At 40.6% G+C, this 15,231-nt stretch overlaps 1 protein-coding gene across 1 annotated transcript in view; it reads right to left on the bottom strand.

Moving 5' to 3' along the window:
• KMT2A (lysine methyltransferase 2A) overlaps nucleotides 1-15,231 on the bottom strand; it is a 75,323-nt gene that overhangs the window by 42,580 nt on the left and 17,512 nt on the right. Inside the window, exons 3-4 of the mRNA XM_067039024.1 lie at nucleotides 6,532-6,601; nucleotides 691-3,344 (exon numbers count right to left, since the gene is read on the bottom strand). Of these exons, the coding sequence (XP_066895125.1) occupies nucleotides 691-3,344; nucleotides 6,532-6,601 (2,724 nt within the window). The remainder of the gene's footprint in view (nucleotides 1-690; nucleotides 3,345-6,531; nucleotides 6,602-15,231) is intronic.

Raw genomic sequence — 15,231 nt, 5'->3', positions numbered from 1 at the left:
ACATGACAATGTTTAAAAACAATCTAAGGATTGGCAGGTTTTCTCAGAAAAGACCAGTCCCTAGCTCGCTTTGTTTAAAAAAAAAAAAAAAAAAAAAAGCTCTTCTTTACAAAAATCTGTTTGTCATCATCTTAACTAACTGAATTGTACAGCTTTTCTGTACCACAACTTGAGGCTAAGTGCTTCTCATATGTATTCTGCAAATACTTATTTTCTATTGGTCTAATCACTCACAACTCAGAGGAAGAGATTCCCCCCATCCCTGTTTTCTACAGTAAACAACAGTAAAACAATCTGACTGCAAAAATGCATCTTCAAAATTAAGTCACAGATTCCATCACACCAAACCCATTAAGTACAAACAACTCAGCATTCAGGGTAATGTGTCCCCACGTACCTTTCAGTCTTGGTTCACCGCTTTCCTACACGTACCAGTCCAGCTATCCCCGTTCCTCAAGTATGTTTTATACTTTTCTATCTCTACCCTACACTGTTTCCTCTCCTTAAAAATTTCTCCCCTATCATTTTCTACCTATCAAAATCCTACCCGTCCGTAAAGGACCACTGCGAATGCCACCATCTCTTCCTGATTCCCATAACTGGATCTAACTGAAACACTCAGCCTAAAACTTGCTCCTAGATGGGGTTCGAGAAACTGTTGATTTTAATGGGCAAGATGGAAAAGAGTACCTGTGCTTTGGGCTGGTCAGTTTGTTTAAGACTCTTACTCTTCTCAATCTTGCAGAGCTGGGCTTTGGCCTTTTTTAGGAGGCTGGCAACCCTCTTGTCAGTCATTGGAAGCTTGTCTGCCTGAGCCAACATGGAGCCTATGGAGGAAGTGGAATGTTTAACAGTGCTAGATGAAGGAGTGGAAAGGCAGAGGGTTTTCTCCTTCTCCAGGGATGGGGCAGTTGGGCCGAGGTCCAAGTTGGTTTTTTCCAGATTTCCTCTCCCTTTCTTTATAAGTATTTTGGTTTTGACAGCTGTTGTATCCCCAAGAGTCACAGAAGCAATATCAGTCCCAGAATCAAGTGATGAAGACTTCTTCCGCCCGGTTGCTTTTTTGGCAGAAGATGAAGTGGCCACATCTTCACCAACAACCTTCTCTTTGGAAACCCTACCCACAGGATACAAAGCAGAGCTACTCTGAATTTCTGATCCCTTTTTCCTTTTCTCTTTCCTGGACTCCCGCTTATTCTCTTTTTCTCTCTCCCGGTCTCTCTCTCTACTCTTGTCCTTCTCCATGCTCTTGTCAGCATCTCGCTCTTTGGACAGCTCCTCAGGGGCCTTGTCTTTATTTCTCCCTCTCTCAGTCTGAGAGCCTGGGGTAAACCAAGGGAAGAGAGGAGTGGGACTACTGGACGAAAATGGCTCTGCCGGAGCACTAGTCTGCTTCCTTGGTCTCTGGTTTTTCTCTGCAGATTCCCCAGACTGAGTCAGGGAGTGAGAAGGAAAAGTAAAAGTTGGGTTTAAGGCACTAGTGGCAAGAGGACTAACAGAAATGCTTAACGAGGAAGAGACAGAAGACGGTGGGGTGAGAGGTGACAGCTCAGAAGTGCTAAGCCTTCCACTTCTTGTCCTCATGGAGTGAGAAGGAGATCTTGGTTCAGATCGAATAGGGCTAAACACTTTTCTTTTCCTTTTCCTGTTAGATACTCCTGAAGAAGATGTTCCAGCAGAAGTTCGATTACTAGGCAAGGTTACAGACTCAAATATCCTAGAGTGAGCCTCACTTGGAGTAAATCGTGGAGCTCTCAGAAGAGGGCTCCTTTTGTGCATATCAAACCTTGTTCCAGAATGGAGTGGCGAAAACAATCGGGCTGAAGCAGCAGTACCAGATGTAGAAAACCCGGACGCGAAGCCGACATCCTCAGGAGTCAGTGGAGGGGGGCGGAAATTATCAAATATTGGTTTGCGAATAAGACCTTCTTTGGCATACTTTGCTGAGGAAAAGTACTGTGGCTCTGACCTAGAGTGCTTTAAAGAAGTCCACCTAAATGTCGGTTCTCGCAAAATAGATTTTCGCTTCCCTTGCATGGGAGCGGCAGAAGTAGGCAAAAATGGTGATGCTAAAGGGATGGTTGGAGGCATGAGCCAAGGTGTGTGGTCAGAGATACTGGAGGCCGGCTGCAGCGGGGGCGGCGGAGTAAGCAGGGGTGGAGGTGGCGAGGAAGAGGTCTGCTGCTGGGGGGCACTTTGCAGGGTGGACAACTTTTTCGACGTTCTAGATCCAAAACTTCTCTCTGACACTGAATACCTTCTGCTTCTCCTGTCATTACTATCGTTTTCTGGGGACTGGGAAATAGGCAGTGGAGTGTGAACTTCGGGGGTATCGCTCCGCTCTTCAGGAAGTACCTGAATCTCCTCAGAGGCCTGAGAATCTGTGGAGGTATCAACACTGGGGCTACTGGATCGGGAGGAGTCTGAAGACATTTGAGAGGAGTGCTGAGAAGCTGCACTTGATTTTTCAGAAGATCCACAGGATGTGGCACTGAATCTACTATTCGGTGTCGACTCTAGTCGGGCAATTTTAATTGGAGGGTCATAATCCTCATCCTCTATGAAGCGCCGAGGGGTTTTAATGATCCTGGAGGAGATGGCACTGACAACAGGCATAATGAACTGTCGGATGTTTTTGACCTGTGTCTTCACCTTTCTTCCTTGCAGCTGAGCTGCTTCTTTCTCAATTTTCTTTTGAGCCCCCTTTTTTGCCCTCTGCAAGAGCTGCTTAGCAATTGTTGCATCTGTCCTTTTAGAAGAAGGAATAATCCTAACCGGCTTAATCCTTCGAGGGCTTTGTCTGACTACTGTCTTATCTTCTTTTGTGAGTGGAGGTGTTCCTTCCTTGTCTTTCCGGACCTTCTGGGGCTTTTCCAGTTCAGAGTTAATGAGGAGACCTGAAGGGGTCTTTATCCTTTCTGTTGATGGAGGCCTTCCTCGCCGGCGTACAATCTGTACCCCCTTCCTTCCTATTTGAAGCTTCCCTGTCTTAAACTTTGACTTGAGAGGAGAGAGTTTACCTGCTCTTAATTTTTTAATCTTTGTGGCTTGCTGAAATGTAGCAGAAGGTGTTCGTTTCATTTTCTTCAGACTATCTTCTTTGTTTCCCTTTGGTAACTCTGAAATGTCTTTTCCATGCGTTATTTTGAGTTTTACTCCAGGGAAGGTGGGAGGTCTTCCTCTCTTCTTTTCTATACTTTTAGAATCTTTCTTCTTGATCTTATCTCCAGATTTGGTCTCTGATTTATTTAGAGGGGAGAACACAGATGGGTCTGAGAGGAGAGCTGAATTTCGGTCAGAGCCACTTCTAGGTCTCCCGCGAGGTTTTCGAGGACTAGTTTTAACTGTGTATAGAAATTAAACAATGAAGAGCATATATTTAGCTTTGTAGTTTAGGTCTTAACTAAGCTGAATATAATTTAGCACAAGCCATTCTGTACTGAACTCTACCTGGGTCTAATCAGTCAATAAAACATCTTAATTGTGCTTAGTTTCTTTTCACCAAAAACCTGCCTCAAAGAAATCAAGTAAATAACATCCTACCTAAAAGAACACTTAACTACCTTTTTGATAGAAAAACTAAGATAATAAGAGGTTTTCAACTGAGCAATTAATATATAAAACTAATTTTCCCTACAACTCTGGGTGAACAAGAAGGTTTTTTCTGAATTAAAAAAAGGTGTGTTTTAAAAAAATCTGTATGACCTTTTCCATATCATAGCCACCAAGAGTTAACAACTGAGAACACATTTACAGTAAGTCATCCCATTTTTTCAACCCAGAATTTTGGCTTTAATAAATCTGAACAAGATGCTCTTCAGACAACAACATACCACCTTCTATAGGCTACAATAATATACCAACTTCTATAGGCAGCTCAGCTTCCTATATTTTCAATCTGCTTTGCCAAAGTAAGTTAAGAAAGTTTCACTGAAAAAAACATTCATTCACGAGACAGCAGAATAAGATCACTGAACTCAGTGGTAGGTGAACTAATCAGTGAAATGACATGAGATGTTCATTAATCTATTCCCCTACCTACTTGAACTAGTTAGTCTCAAACTACAAAAAAGATTTAACCATAATTGATGTCAAGAGCAAACTGATAATTTAAATCAGACTTCTTCTATTCTAAATAAAAGGAATTTGCGAACTTATAAATCAGCTCAATTTGCTGCTTATCAAGAGACTTCAGAAAACCACTGTTTTCTAAAATTCTTTTTTTTGTTTGTTGTTTTTTTTTTTTTTGGCCATGCTGCACAGCTTGTGGGATCTCAGTGCCCTGACCAGGGACTGAACCCAGGCCCCAGCACTGAAAGCAGTGAAAGCCTAGAATCCTAACCACTAGGGCACCTGGGAACTCCCTAAAATTCTTTATATAGTCTGTACGTTCTTTTCTTTTTAAAGATGCATTCTTTTTTATTGAAGTATAATTGACATACAATATATATTAGTTCCAGGTGTATAACATAGTGATTTAATTTATATACACCACAGATTGATCACCACATATAGTCTGTACTTTCTAAATGTATTAAGAGTTGCCTCCTCTATCATATCATCTCTTCTCTCGTGACTTTTCAATGTTTTATATGACTCAACATTCTTCTGAGATTAAAACCTCCCCTAAGAGGCACCAGAAGAGATTTACGCCCTTATGATGAACACTTTAGACTATGGAACCAGCTTTCTAACAGAACAGAAATCAACAAGAGTCTTATTGTTGAGCTTTCTAAATATAAATGCTTCCCTCACCAATTAACTTGAAACTTCTCTTAATAGATTTAGATTCACAAATCTGTTCTCAATATATACTAATTACAACGAAAGTAATGGACTGGAAGACAGCAGAGAAACGGTTTCATTTCTTAGTAAAGTATATACAGATGGTTTAAAAAAAACAAACAAAAAACAACATTTAAGGTACACTGACATGGGCTTCCCTGGTGGCGCAGTGGTTAAGAGTCTGCCTGCCGATGCAGGAGACACGGGTTTGTGCCCCGGTCCGGGAAGATCCCACATGCCGCAGAGTGGCTGGGCCCGTGAGCCACGGCCGCTGAGCCTGCGCTCCGCAACGGGAGAGGCCACAACAGTGAGAGGCCCGCATACCGCAAAAATAATAATAATAATAACAATAAGGTACACTGACAGCCAAGAAAAAAACTTAAGAGGAAACCATCAAGAAAGGGTTGTGAATTAACAAAATAAACTCCTACCCAGAAGTATATCACAAGATTCCTTATAATCTTGGTAGACTTGAACCTGGCTACTCATAGGCCTTTATTAATTCTGAAAACCTCTTCTATCCATCTTTTAAAAAAGGCTTTTGGTGGACAGGTAGAAAAAGCAGAATAGAGAAGAGTCCTGCTCTGCTAACTTCCATAATCCACAACACATTCAAAGAACTCACAAATCAGTCAGAAGTAACTGCTCATCATGTCTTTTCTGGGCCTCATTTTATTATCTATAAATGAAGGGTTAGACCAGACAATCTCTAACATCACCTGATACGAAGTTTTAAGATTTCATCACATCTTAAAGAGAATACTGCTACTATCTAAATGGCACAGATACTGGAATACTACTGGCTAAGTCCTCTCAACTAGAATGGCAATACCACCACCACTTGGGAAAGGAAAAATTGTCAACTTATGTGTTTGAGTTAGATTACTATATAATATATGATGACTCAAATGAAATGCAAATGCTAAGAAACATCACAAACTATGTCAACATCAAGGACCAAAAGTACAGCTAACAACATCATATTTAACTAGACTGACTATGCACATAAAATCAAAGACAACCATACAACAAGTCAGAATGGCAGCACAGATGGGGAATGTTTTTTTCATCAAAATATCTATAGCCCTCTCCTATACAGAACAGAATTCTGCAAGCCATTAAATGTTATTTCCACTGAGGATCACCTTGCAGGAAACTGCTGTTAAGTCTAGAATTTCAAGACATTCTAGATATATTCTTATTGAGAACAATGACAAATATTGCTAATAAATGGAAATACCCATGTCGTTTTTATTTTCTTTATTTTAACACAGTTTTTCAAGGATCAGATAAAACAGTTTCATACAGTGCCAACATTTTGTTTTTAGTTCTTTGACAATAGTAGACCAAATTTCATCTATAAAAAACAATGGCCAAATTATTTCCAAAGTCATATTTACTGCCATACAATTCAAAATGTATAAATCTGCGGATGCTGCTCTCAGTAGGTAACCTTCAATTTGCCTACCAGGTTTTGCAAGCATTCCATGGAAATCTAGCCCCCATGCCTCTGGTGGTTCCCATAGAGAAGCATAATCAAGGATAAACCAAAAGCAGCCTGACAGAGAAGTCCCTGAAAGAGGTCTAGCTCATAAGCCATTTCCTACTTAGTGTGAGGGAAAGGGAAGGATACACCCAAAAAACCCCAGTATTTAAGACCACCCTTTACATGCAAAGAAGGCAAGGGGAAGTCACAGTTTCTTAACAAACAAAACGTAAAGATGCTATGCATTTAACTGGCCATACCTGAAGGAGACCTTGTGGGACTTCGTACTCTGACTTCTTCATCTGAGCCAAAACCTAAGAACTGCTCATCCTATAACAAAGGAAAATTATTTTAAAATCAGGAAAAAATAAACAAAACACGAATCTGAACATATCCCAAAGAAATGCCCAGAGGAGACACAAATGAATTTGGAAAATTTAGCCTCTATGTATTACTCATCATCATTCATATGGATATCATAAAATAACTTAATACTGAAATAAATGGACCCAGCCATATGGCTTCATTACAGACAAATAGAAGCTGTGTAGTAATTGAACAATGCATTGATAAGTCATCTTTGGTGCACAGTACATAGGGGACAGTCCTAAATTTCAAACTATAGATACAGCCCAAAACAATTAAAGAATGACTTTAATTCAAGTAAGCAAATCAGTACAATGGCAAAAATATACAGCCCCAATAAAACAAATATATCTTTTCAACAAGTAGTTAAGTCTACAGACACATAAGGATTATCTACAATATCATAATCTCTTGTCTACTAAATATTAATAGAGACTGAAATTGCCATTAGCGTCAGTTCCTTAACTCAGGAATTGACATTTAGATGTGATTTCTATACATTTGAGATCCAAAGATTCTCAACATGCATTTTATGGCATCATTTTTAAATGCCCTGTGATAAGAGACTTAATGGTGGGCAGCAGCATTTGTGAAAGGGATGATGAATTGACCACATCAATTCAAGAATGCATCCAAGAATAACTGAAGGAAGTATCTTATTTTCAGTCATACTTAGAAAAGGCAAAAACTTCTCTTTACCTCTTAACTTTTAACCTGCCTTTTAAAAAAATACTAAGGATTTAACCGATTTTGAACAAATTGTCAAGAAATATGGTCTATTTAAACAACCTGATTAATAGAAATTCACTGATTCAGAAATTAAGAGTTTTCTACAGAGATAAGAATTTCAGATGCCAGAAACAAAATCCACATAAAATAAGAACAAAATAAGGAATTATAGACAGATTTTCTTGTACCTCCAATTTATACTGATAATCCCCAAACTAAGTTCCAACAGTCAAAGCCCCCCAATTGGAGAGGGGACCACTTCATCCTCTCGTTTTTCAGCATGTGCCACCACTGAAGAGAGGGAAGGGCTTGTCTGAGGTCTCAATTTTTTTTATTTATTGGAGTGTTGTAAGGAATAAATGAAATAATTTATGTAATTTATGTAATTTATGTAAAATCATTCATAAAACTATAATGTAGTGTCCATATTGTATGTAGTTCTTATTATTGATGTGGTTTTAGAAACTGAAGTTCTGAAGGGCCAAATGACTTGCCCAAGATCATACAGTTATTTACAAATAACTTCCTACCATAATGGCTACAATCTAAAACTATAAATAAATACGTAAAGGAATCCAATAAATCACCTACAGTACAAAATACCTTATTCTTTCAGCTACTATTAAAGTAACATGACACCCATTTTCAAATCCTTAAAGTTTCTGATTTAATTCATTCTTTCCCTGCATTATCCTTATGGAACAACTGCTAATCTATGCATTTCACAAAGACATCTGAGGATTTCCTAATGCTTGCCAGGGGACTACATAGCAAAATGCGTAAGTTCTATGCTCCAAGTGTTGCAATGAGAGAGGTTCTAGCAACTATACATACAATAGCCAACAGGTAAAGTAACCAACAGCTGAAGTAATGAAAAATGTTTAATCTTTAAAAGAAACATAAGAGATCCACATTGCTATGTTCATTATCAGCAACCTTAGTGAGTCACTTTGCTATATTTCTAACTTTCACAATATGTAACTGTACAACCCTAATTCAGTGTGCTCCAAAAGAGTACTACTGAGCTGTCAAGCAGTAATTTAACTAACTCTGCCAATGTTTAAAGTTTCCAAGTACTTTCCAAAATGACAGAAAGCATTAACTCTTTCTTTGTGGTCTTGTAGTTGGAATAAGAAAAGAATGACTTGACTTCCACCCAAGAGCTTTCTTTTCACTTCAAATATAGACTGACTTCTTGAAGCATGCTTAAAAAAATAAGCACCCATTGTTTAAATAATCCAGACAGTTTAGCCAAAAACAAAAGCCATCATTGTTATGTTAAAGAGCCCTGGTCGGCTAACTCTGAACTTCCAATTCCACGGAAGAGTCTCCCCAAATCTAAGGAAAACCAAGCTGAGAAAGCACTGGGGGAAAAAATGCTGCAAGAAGGCGCTACAGTTGAAGTCCTTTTTGCCTCTCCTGTCGCTCCCATCACCCCCTTTAAACACATGGGGTTCCTGGAAGATGCAGTAAACAAGGTAACAGTGCTAGCTTCCCAGGGATTTAGGCTTGCCTAGAAATCAAAAGACTAAGTCAAAATGTCTACAAAAAAGGTAACAAGAGAAGCTGCAATTAAATCCATGTTTGGCACTATGGCATCATAAGCCTGGACAGCCGTGAAGAAAGGAAACAGGAGACCCCACGCTACACAGGACGAAGTATTCCTGGAAACTGGGCCCAAACAGCCACCCATACTTTTCCTTTCACTCTGGCTTCCTCTGATGAGCACAGCACTCCAAGACAAAGTATAGGCAAGAGGCAACAAACCTATTCCTCCTGGATAATGATGTCACTAGATCGTCAAGATTTTACCCTTTTCTTACCTCCAAAGATAGAAAAATATCCTTGCCAAGTTGAGCACCAGAAAATACTGTTGGATCATATTTAGCTTCCAGAGATTAGGAATGCAATGAAGCTAATGTCGTTTCCCAAGTGAAAGCTAATTCTAAAATAATAAATGTGTGGAATTTCTTTATAATCCCTACCCCTATCTCTAGGGGTTATTTGAGAACTTCCAAACATACGTTTACTAGCAAATTCTACATTACCCATAAATATCTTAACATTTGATGATTTTTATTTTAATGGCAGAATTTTAATCCTTTAGTAGCTATTATATTTGTGATGAAGCAATAGGGTATGTTTTCCACAACAGAATCTAAGTGAACCCAAAGTAAGTATTACAGACAATGATGTTTATAGATAAAATGTAATGATGAAGATATTTTAGAAAAATACATGAAGTTGTGTATTTCAAGGAATTACGTACTACTAGGACAACTCTGCAAACAAAACACTATTTCTTTTATTGTCCATTCATTCAAAAACCATTTATATGCTATCTGTTCCCAATGCAAAGATAAGTAGTAAGACATGACCCTGCTCCCAAGAAGTATCTAAAGCAGACAGGCAGGTGCACAATCTCAGTCTTCCTTTAGAAAGCCAAAATCCCTTAAAATGTCGGTGAAGGATAAATTACTATGTAATTCATATTCTGGAATAAAAAACTGGCTTAAATCTTGGAATAGTTCATTCTTCCACTTGTATTAGTATTAGGCTCATGGAGAAATATTCAACAAATTTCAAAATTCTTCCAAAGGATGGCAATGTCTATCTCCATGCCTCACTATTGTACTAGGCACCACTCCAGCATTAGAAATCTGAGAGAGTTTAAGTAATCGAGACCTAAATCATCTGCAGTGATTAGATGCGACACAGTTCCTAGTAATACCAGTGATCTGATAAACTTGCAACTGATAGACGTCAATGCCTTTTCCTTCCTACCTCCAACTAAAACAGATTTTAGCTCCTGCCGTAAGTTCTTCCCAATTTAGTCAGAGCAGAAATCATTCACCTGGAGTTCTTCACCTCCCAATCTAATGTGGAGGTTCCAAAGCTATTTTGAAAACTCTTCTATTAAACAAGCTTGGCCACACCTGGCCTTTGATGAATAAGGCCTAGGATGACCGCTCATAACCTTTCTTTTCTAGCAAGAGACTCAGCACTTCAGAGCACTGAATTAGGTGGTAAGTACCTTAGCATTCTTCTGTCTCCAAAATGTTTAGTCTTTAGAGTTAAAAAAATAAAATAAAATTTCTTCACCTAGAGGTTTATTGATGAATCAACTGAAAATAACATCAAAAACCACAGACAGTATCAAAAGCACCCTTGATACGTAATTGTTTGAAATTCTTTGTTTTGAAGGCTTATAATTTTTGGTATCATCATATATGGTTCCATCATATGAGGAGGCCACAGAACTAAGAAAATTATTAAGAACAACTAAAGAAGACGAAGAAATGTCAAGGAGGCACATTGTGCGTCTCAGCAGCTCTAGTTAAAGAAGAGTAACACTTCTCCTTTGGGAATTTATTCCAGTTAGCTACCACTGCTGCTGGCACATTTCTCTGAGTGTCCATCGCTACAAGCTCTAAAATAACAAGGGCTTGGGAATTCCCTGGTGGTCCAGTGGTTAGGACTCTGCGCTTTCACTGCTAAGGGCCTGGGTTCGTGGGGAACTAAGATCCCACAAGCTGGGCAGTGTGGCCAAACAGATAAATAAATTTAAAAAATAAAATACCAAGGTCTTAGTGCTGCATTGTAAAGACATACACACATAATCACCAGTACTTAATTAGCATAATGGATAAAGAATGTGTTTACAAGTTTGTCTCCTCTAGAGCATTCACTCTTTAAAGACAGGGAAAGTTTACTTATTCATTGTTGTATTTTAGTATCTGGCACAAATTTAGAGTAATAAATGTTTGTAAAATGAAAATAAAGGAAATGCAGTACACTAACTGTTTAAAAAACATTACGCGCGGGCTTCCCTGGTGGCGCAGTGGTTGAGAGTCTGCCTGCCGATGCAGGGGACACGGGTTTGTGCCCCGGTCCGAGAGGATCCCACGTGCCACGGAGCAGCTAGGCCTGTGTCCGCAACGGGAGAGGCCACAACAGCGAGAGGCCCGCGTACCGCCAAAAAAAATAAAAAATAAAAAATAAAACATTACGTGGTAATAGCACAGTAGCAGAAAATACTGGTGGACTCAAAAGAATTAGACAGTAAGATTTTTCTTTTAAGAATTCATAGGGAGGGATCTTCCTTGTTGGCACAGTGGTTAAGAATCCGCCTGCCAGTGCAGGGGACATGGATTCGAGCCCTGGTCCTGGAAGATCCCATGTGCCACGGAGCAACTAAGCCTGTGCACCACAACTACTGAGCCCACGTGCCACAACTACTGAAGCCCTTGCGCCTAGAACCCGTGCTCCGCAACAAGAGAAGCCCGGCAATGAGAAGCCCACACACTGCAACCAAGAGTAGCCTCTGCTCGCCGCAACTAGAGAAAGCCCTGGCACAGCAACGAAGACCCAACATAGCCCAAAATAAATTAATTAATTAATTAAAAAAAAACACAAAAACTAATGGAATGCAGTGTGTTTCCTGCTATGCCAGAGGACTACACATGCCAGAAAAATGAATAAGGAAGCACAGCAGAAAGGTGACTAAGCCAGTCAAGGAGAAAGAGTCAGTAAAGCCACTGCAGAAAGGGTGAAAGCTTACTCTAACTTCTGAAGGATGGTAAATTAGGGTTGAAGGGAGATATTTCAGGCAGAGAGAATAACACATACAAAGGCACAGAGACACAAAAGAGCATGGCATGGAGTGAAATTACAGACAGTGCAGTAGGGCTGAGGCCCTAGCTGATGTGGGAAAGGAGCATAAGATATTGAGGAGGAAAAAAGGCAGAGGCAGATCATGAAAGGTCTTAAATGCCTTTCTGAGTTTGAAGTTTATCTTCAAGGAAATGTGGGCCTCATCCTGAGGGCTACAGCTCATCAGTAACACTTTCGGGCAGGAGAGAAGCATGATTAGATTTATATTTTCAAAAGATCACTATGACAGCAGTGGGGAAGTAGAGACTGCCTTTAAAACCAGAGGCAGTAAGAACAGCTATAAAATGACTGCAGTGGCAATGGGGATTAAGGAAAAGGGCAGATTCCATAGACAGGAGGCAAAATGAACAAGGTTTCAATATAAAGGTTCAGGGGATGGTAAGAATCAGTAAAGACTTGCAGGTGTTGGGCTTAGGTTGATTAGGTTTATGGTGATATATTTATAAGATTGGGAAAAAAGAAAGAGGAGACGTTTCTAGGAGCAGGAGGGAAATCAGTTTAGACACTTAAATTTGAAATGTCTGTCCAAGTTGTGAGATATAATGATCTGGAGAAAACGCATCTGATTCAATGAATTTATGAATGCTGAAACTGTATGTATAAACAGTCACCCAGGGAGAGAATACAGAGAAAAAGAGGATACATGGCAGATCCCCAGGGAATACCCACACTTCACGTACGGGGGACAGGGACGCTAAGTGGGGAGACAGAGATGGAATGGCCAAGGAGACAGATCATGTATCTAAGTACAGAACAGTCATGTATCTAAGTACAGAACAGTCAAGGGAAGAATAGACATCAAGAGATGGCCAAGTTGGGGAGGGATACAAAAGGATTTTGTACAGAGGATATCAAAATTGGGAGGTCACCTATGACCTTACCAAGGTCAACTTCAAGGCAGTGTTAGAGGCAGGAGGACCCAAAGCGCAGTGGTCAAGGTGTGATTAGAAAGTGACAAAAATGGAAGTCAGTATAGACCACTCTTTTGAAAAAACTCAATTACATGGGAAAGGAGACAATGGGCACAACAGTAGGGAAAGATTTGCCTGGGGGGATTACTTATTTGTTTGTTTGTTTGTTTGTTTGTTTATTGGCTGCACCACACAGCATGTGGGATCTTAGTTTCCCCACAGCCTGGAGTCTTAACCACTGGACCGCCAGGGAAGTCCAGGATTACTTTTTGAGTTGAATGTGTTTACATGCTGAAAGAGAACACAGCAGCCAGGAAGAGACTGAAAATTCTCAACAGCAAATCGCTAATAAATGGAAAAGGGATGGGGAGGAGGGGTTGGCACTGAGAGAGAATGAAGACAAAGTGCAATGGAAGGGAGTTCTCTCCTATCAGAAAAGGGGCTAAGCATGCATTTAGTTGCAGACAAGTTGATAGGCAAGAGTAAGCTTAGAGGGTTTGCTGAAATCACAGGCAAAACTCTGTTTCATTTATGGGCATCTGCCAGACAAGAGACACAGATTTCTTCAGATTCTCAAAGAAAAAAAGAGGCTCACAACCTACAAAAGTTTTTTAGACTGTAGCTCTAAAGGAAATAAATCATGGACAATGGCTGATTAAGAATAAATGGGGGCTTCCCTGGTGGTGCAGTGGTTGGGAGTCCGCCGGCTGATGCAGGGGACACGGGTTTGTGCCCCGGTCCGGGAGGATCCCACGTGCCGCGGAGTGGCTGGGCCCGTGAGCCATGGCCGCTGAGCCTGCGCGTCTGGAGCCTGTGCTCCACGGCAGAGAGGCCACAACAGTGAGAGGCCTGCGTACCGCAAAAAAAAAAAAAAAGAGAGAATAAATGGGAGGGCTTCCCTGGTGGCGGAGTGGTTAAGAATCCGCCTGCCAGTGCAGGGGACACAGGTTCTAGCCCTGGTCTGGGAAGATCCCACATGCCACGGAGCAACTAAGCCCATGCACCACAACTACTGAGCCTGTGCTCTAGAGCCCGCGAACCATAACCACTGAGCCTGTGCCACAACTACTGAAGCCCGCATGCCTAGAGCCCATGCTTCACAACAAGAGAAGCCACCACAATGAGATGACCGCGCACCGCAACAAAGAGTAGCCCTGCTCGCCGCAACTAGAGAAAACCCGCGGGCAGCAACGAAGACCCAATGCAGCCAAAATAAATAAATAAATTTATTTATTTATTTTTTTTAAAAAAGAATAAATGGGAGGGAGGGGACTTCCCTGGTGGTCCAGCGGTTAAGACTCCACGCTCCCAGTGTAGGGGGCCTGGGTTTGATCCCTGGCCAGGGAACTAGATCCCGCATGCCGCAACTAAAGATCCCCACACAGATCCCACATGCTGCAACAAAGATCCCCAGTGCCACAACTAAGACCCAGTGCAGCCAAATCAATCAATCAATATTTTTTAAAAAAAGAATAAATGAGAGGGGGTGATGGGGAGAAGTGGGAAATCAGATGCAAAAATTGATAAAAACTGATTTGGTTGGAAAGGGGTAGCCACAGCAGGGCCAAGATGAAAGACAAATAAAGTATCAGAACCTTGTTAATTCTAGGATGGTATGGTCAAAGCTCATCCAATAAACAGCAGGAGCTACCTTTGGGTCTCAAATGTAGACAAGGCATAACTTTGAAGTCTGAAGTTTATTCTAGATACATACATATGAAATTAGAGTAGGAAAGAGACTGAATAACTGGAGACCAGATAGCAGTCTACAGCCAAAATTCAAATGTGACTGGCATTCAATCACTCCAGCAAGTATTTACTGAGTGTTGCCAGGCACTGTTTTAGACTCTACACAGGTGAAGAACTGACAAAATTTCTGCCCCATGAGAAGATAACCATGTAACAAATAAAGAATGCAACGAGGGCGTGAAGAATTGATGGGGGTTACCTGTGAGGGCTGTTTTCACTAGGGTGGTCAGAAAAGGCTTCTGACCTTGGCAAACTGTGGGCCACAGGCCAAATCTGGCCTGCCACATGGTTTGTTCAGTCTATGAACTAAGAATGGTTTTTAACATTTTTAAATGGTTAAAAAAATCCGAAGAAGAATATTTCACGCACATTAAAGTTATATGAAATTCAAATTTCAGTGTGCATAAATAAAGTTTTATTGGCACACAGCCCCATGTGTCATCATTTCTGTATTGTCTATGGCTGCTCCTGGACCACAACAGCAGGGAGCAGTCGTTGCGACAGAGACCATCTGGCCCTTTGCAGAAAAAA

Source organism: Kogia breviceps, chromosome 7, assembly GCF_026419965.1.
Source record: "Kogia breviceps isolate mKogBre1 chromosome 7, mKogBre1 haplotype 1, whole genome shotgun sequence".
NCBI lineage: Eukaryota > Metazoa > Chordata > Mammalia > Artiodactyla > Physeteridae > Kogia > Kogia breviceps.
The sequence above is the reverse complement of the archived record's forward strand: the minus strand, read 5'-3'. Positions and strand labels throughout refer to the sequence as shown.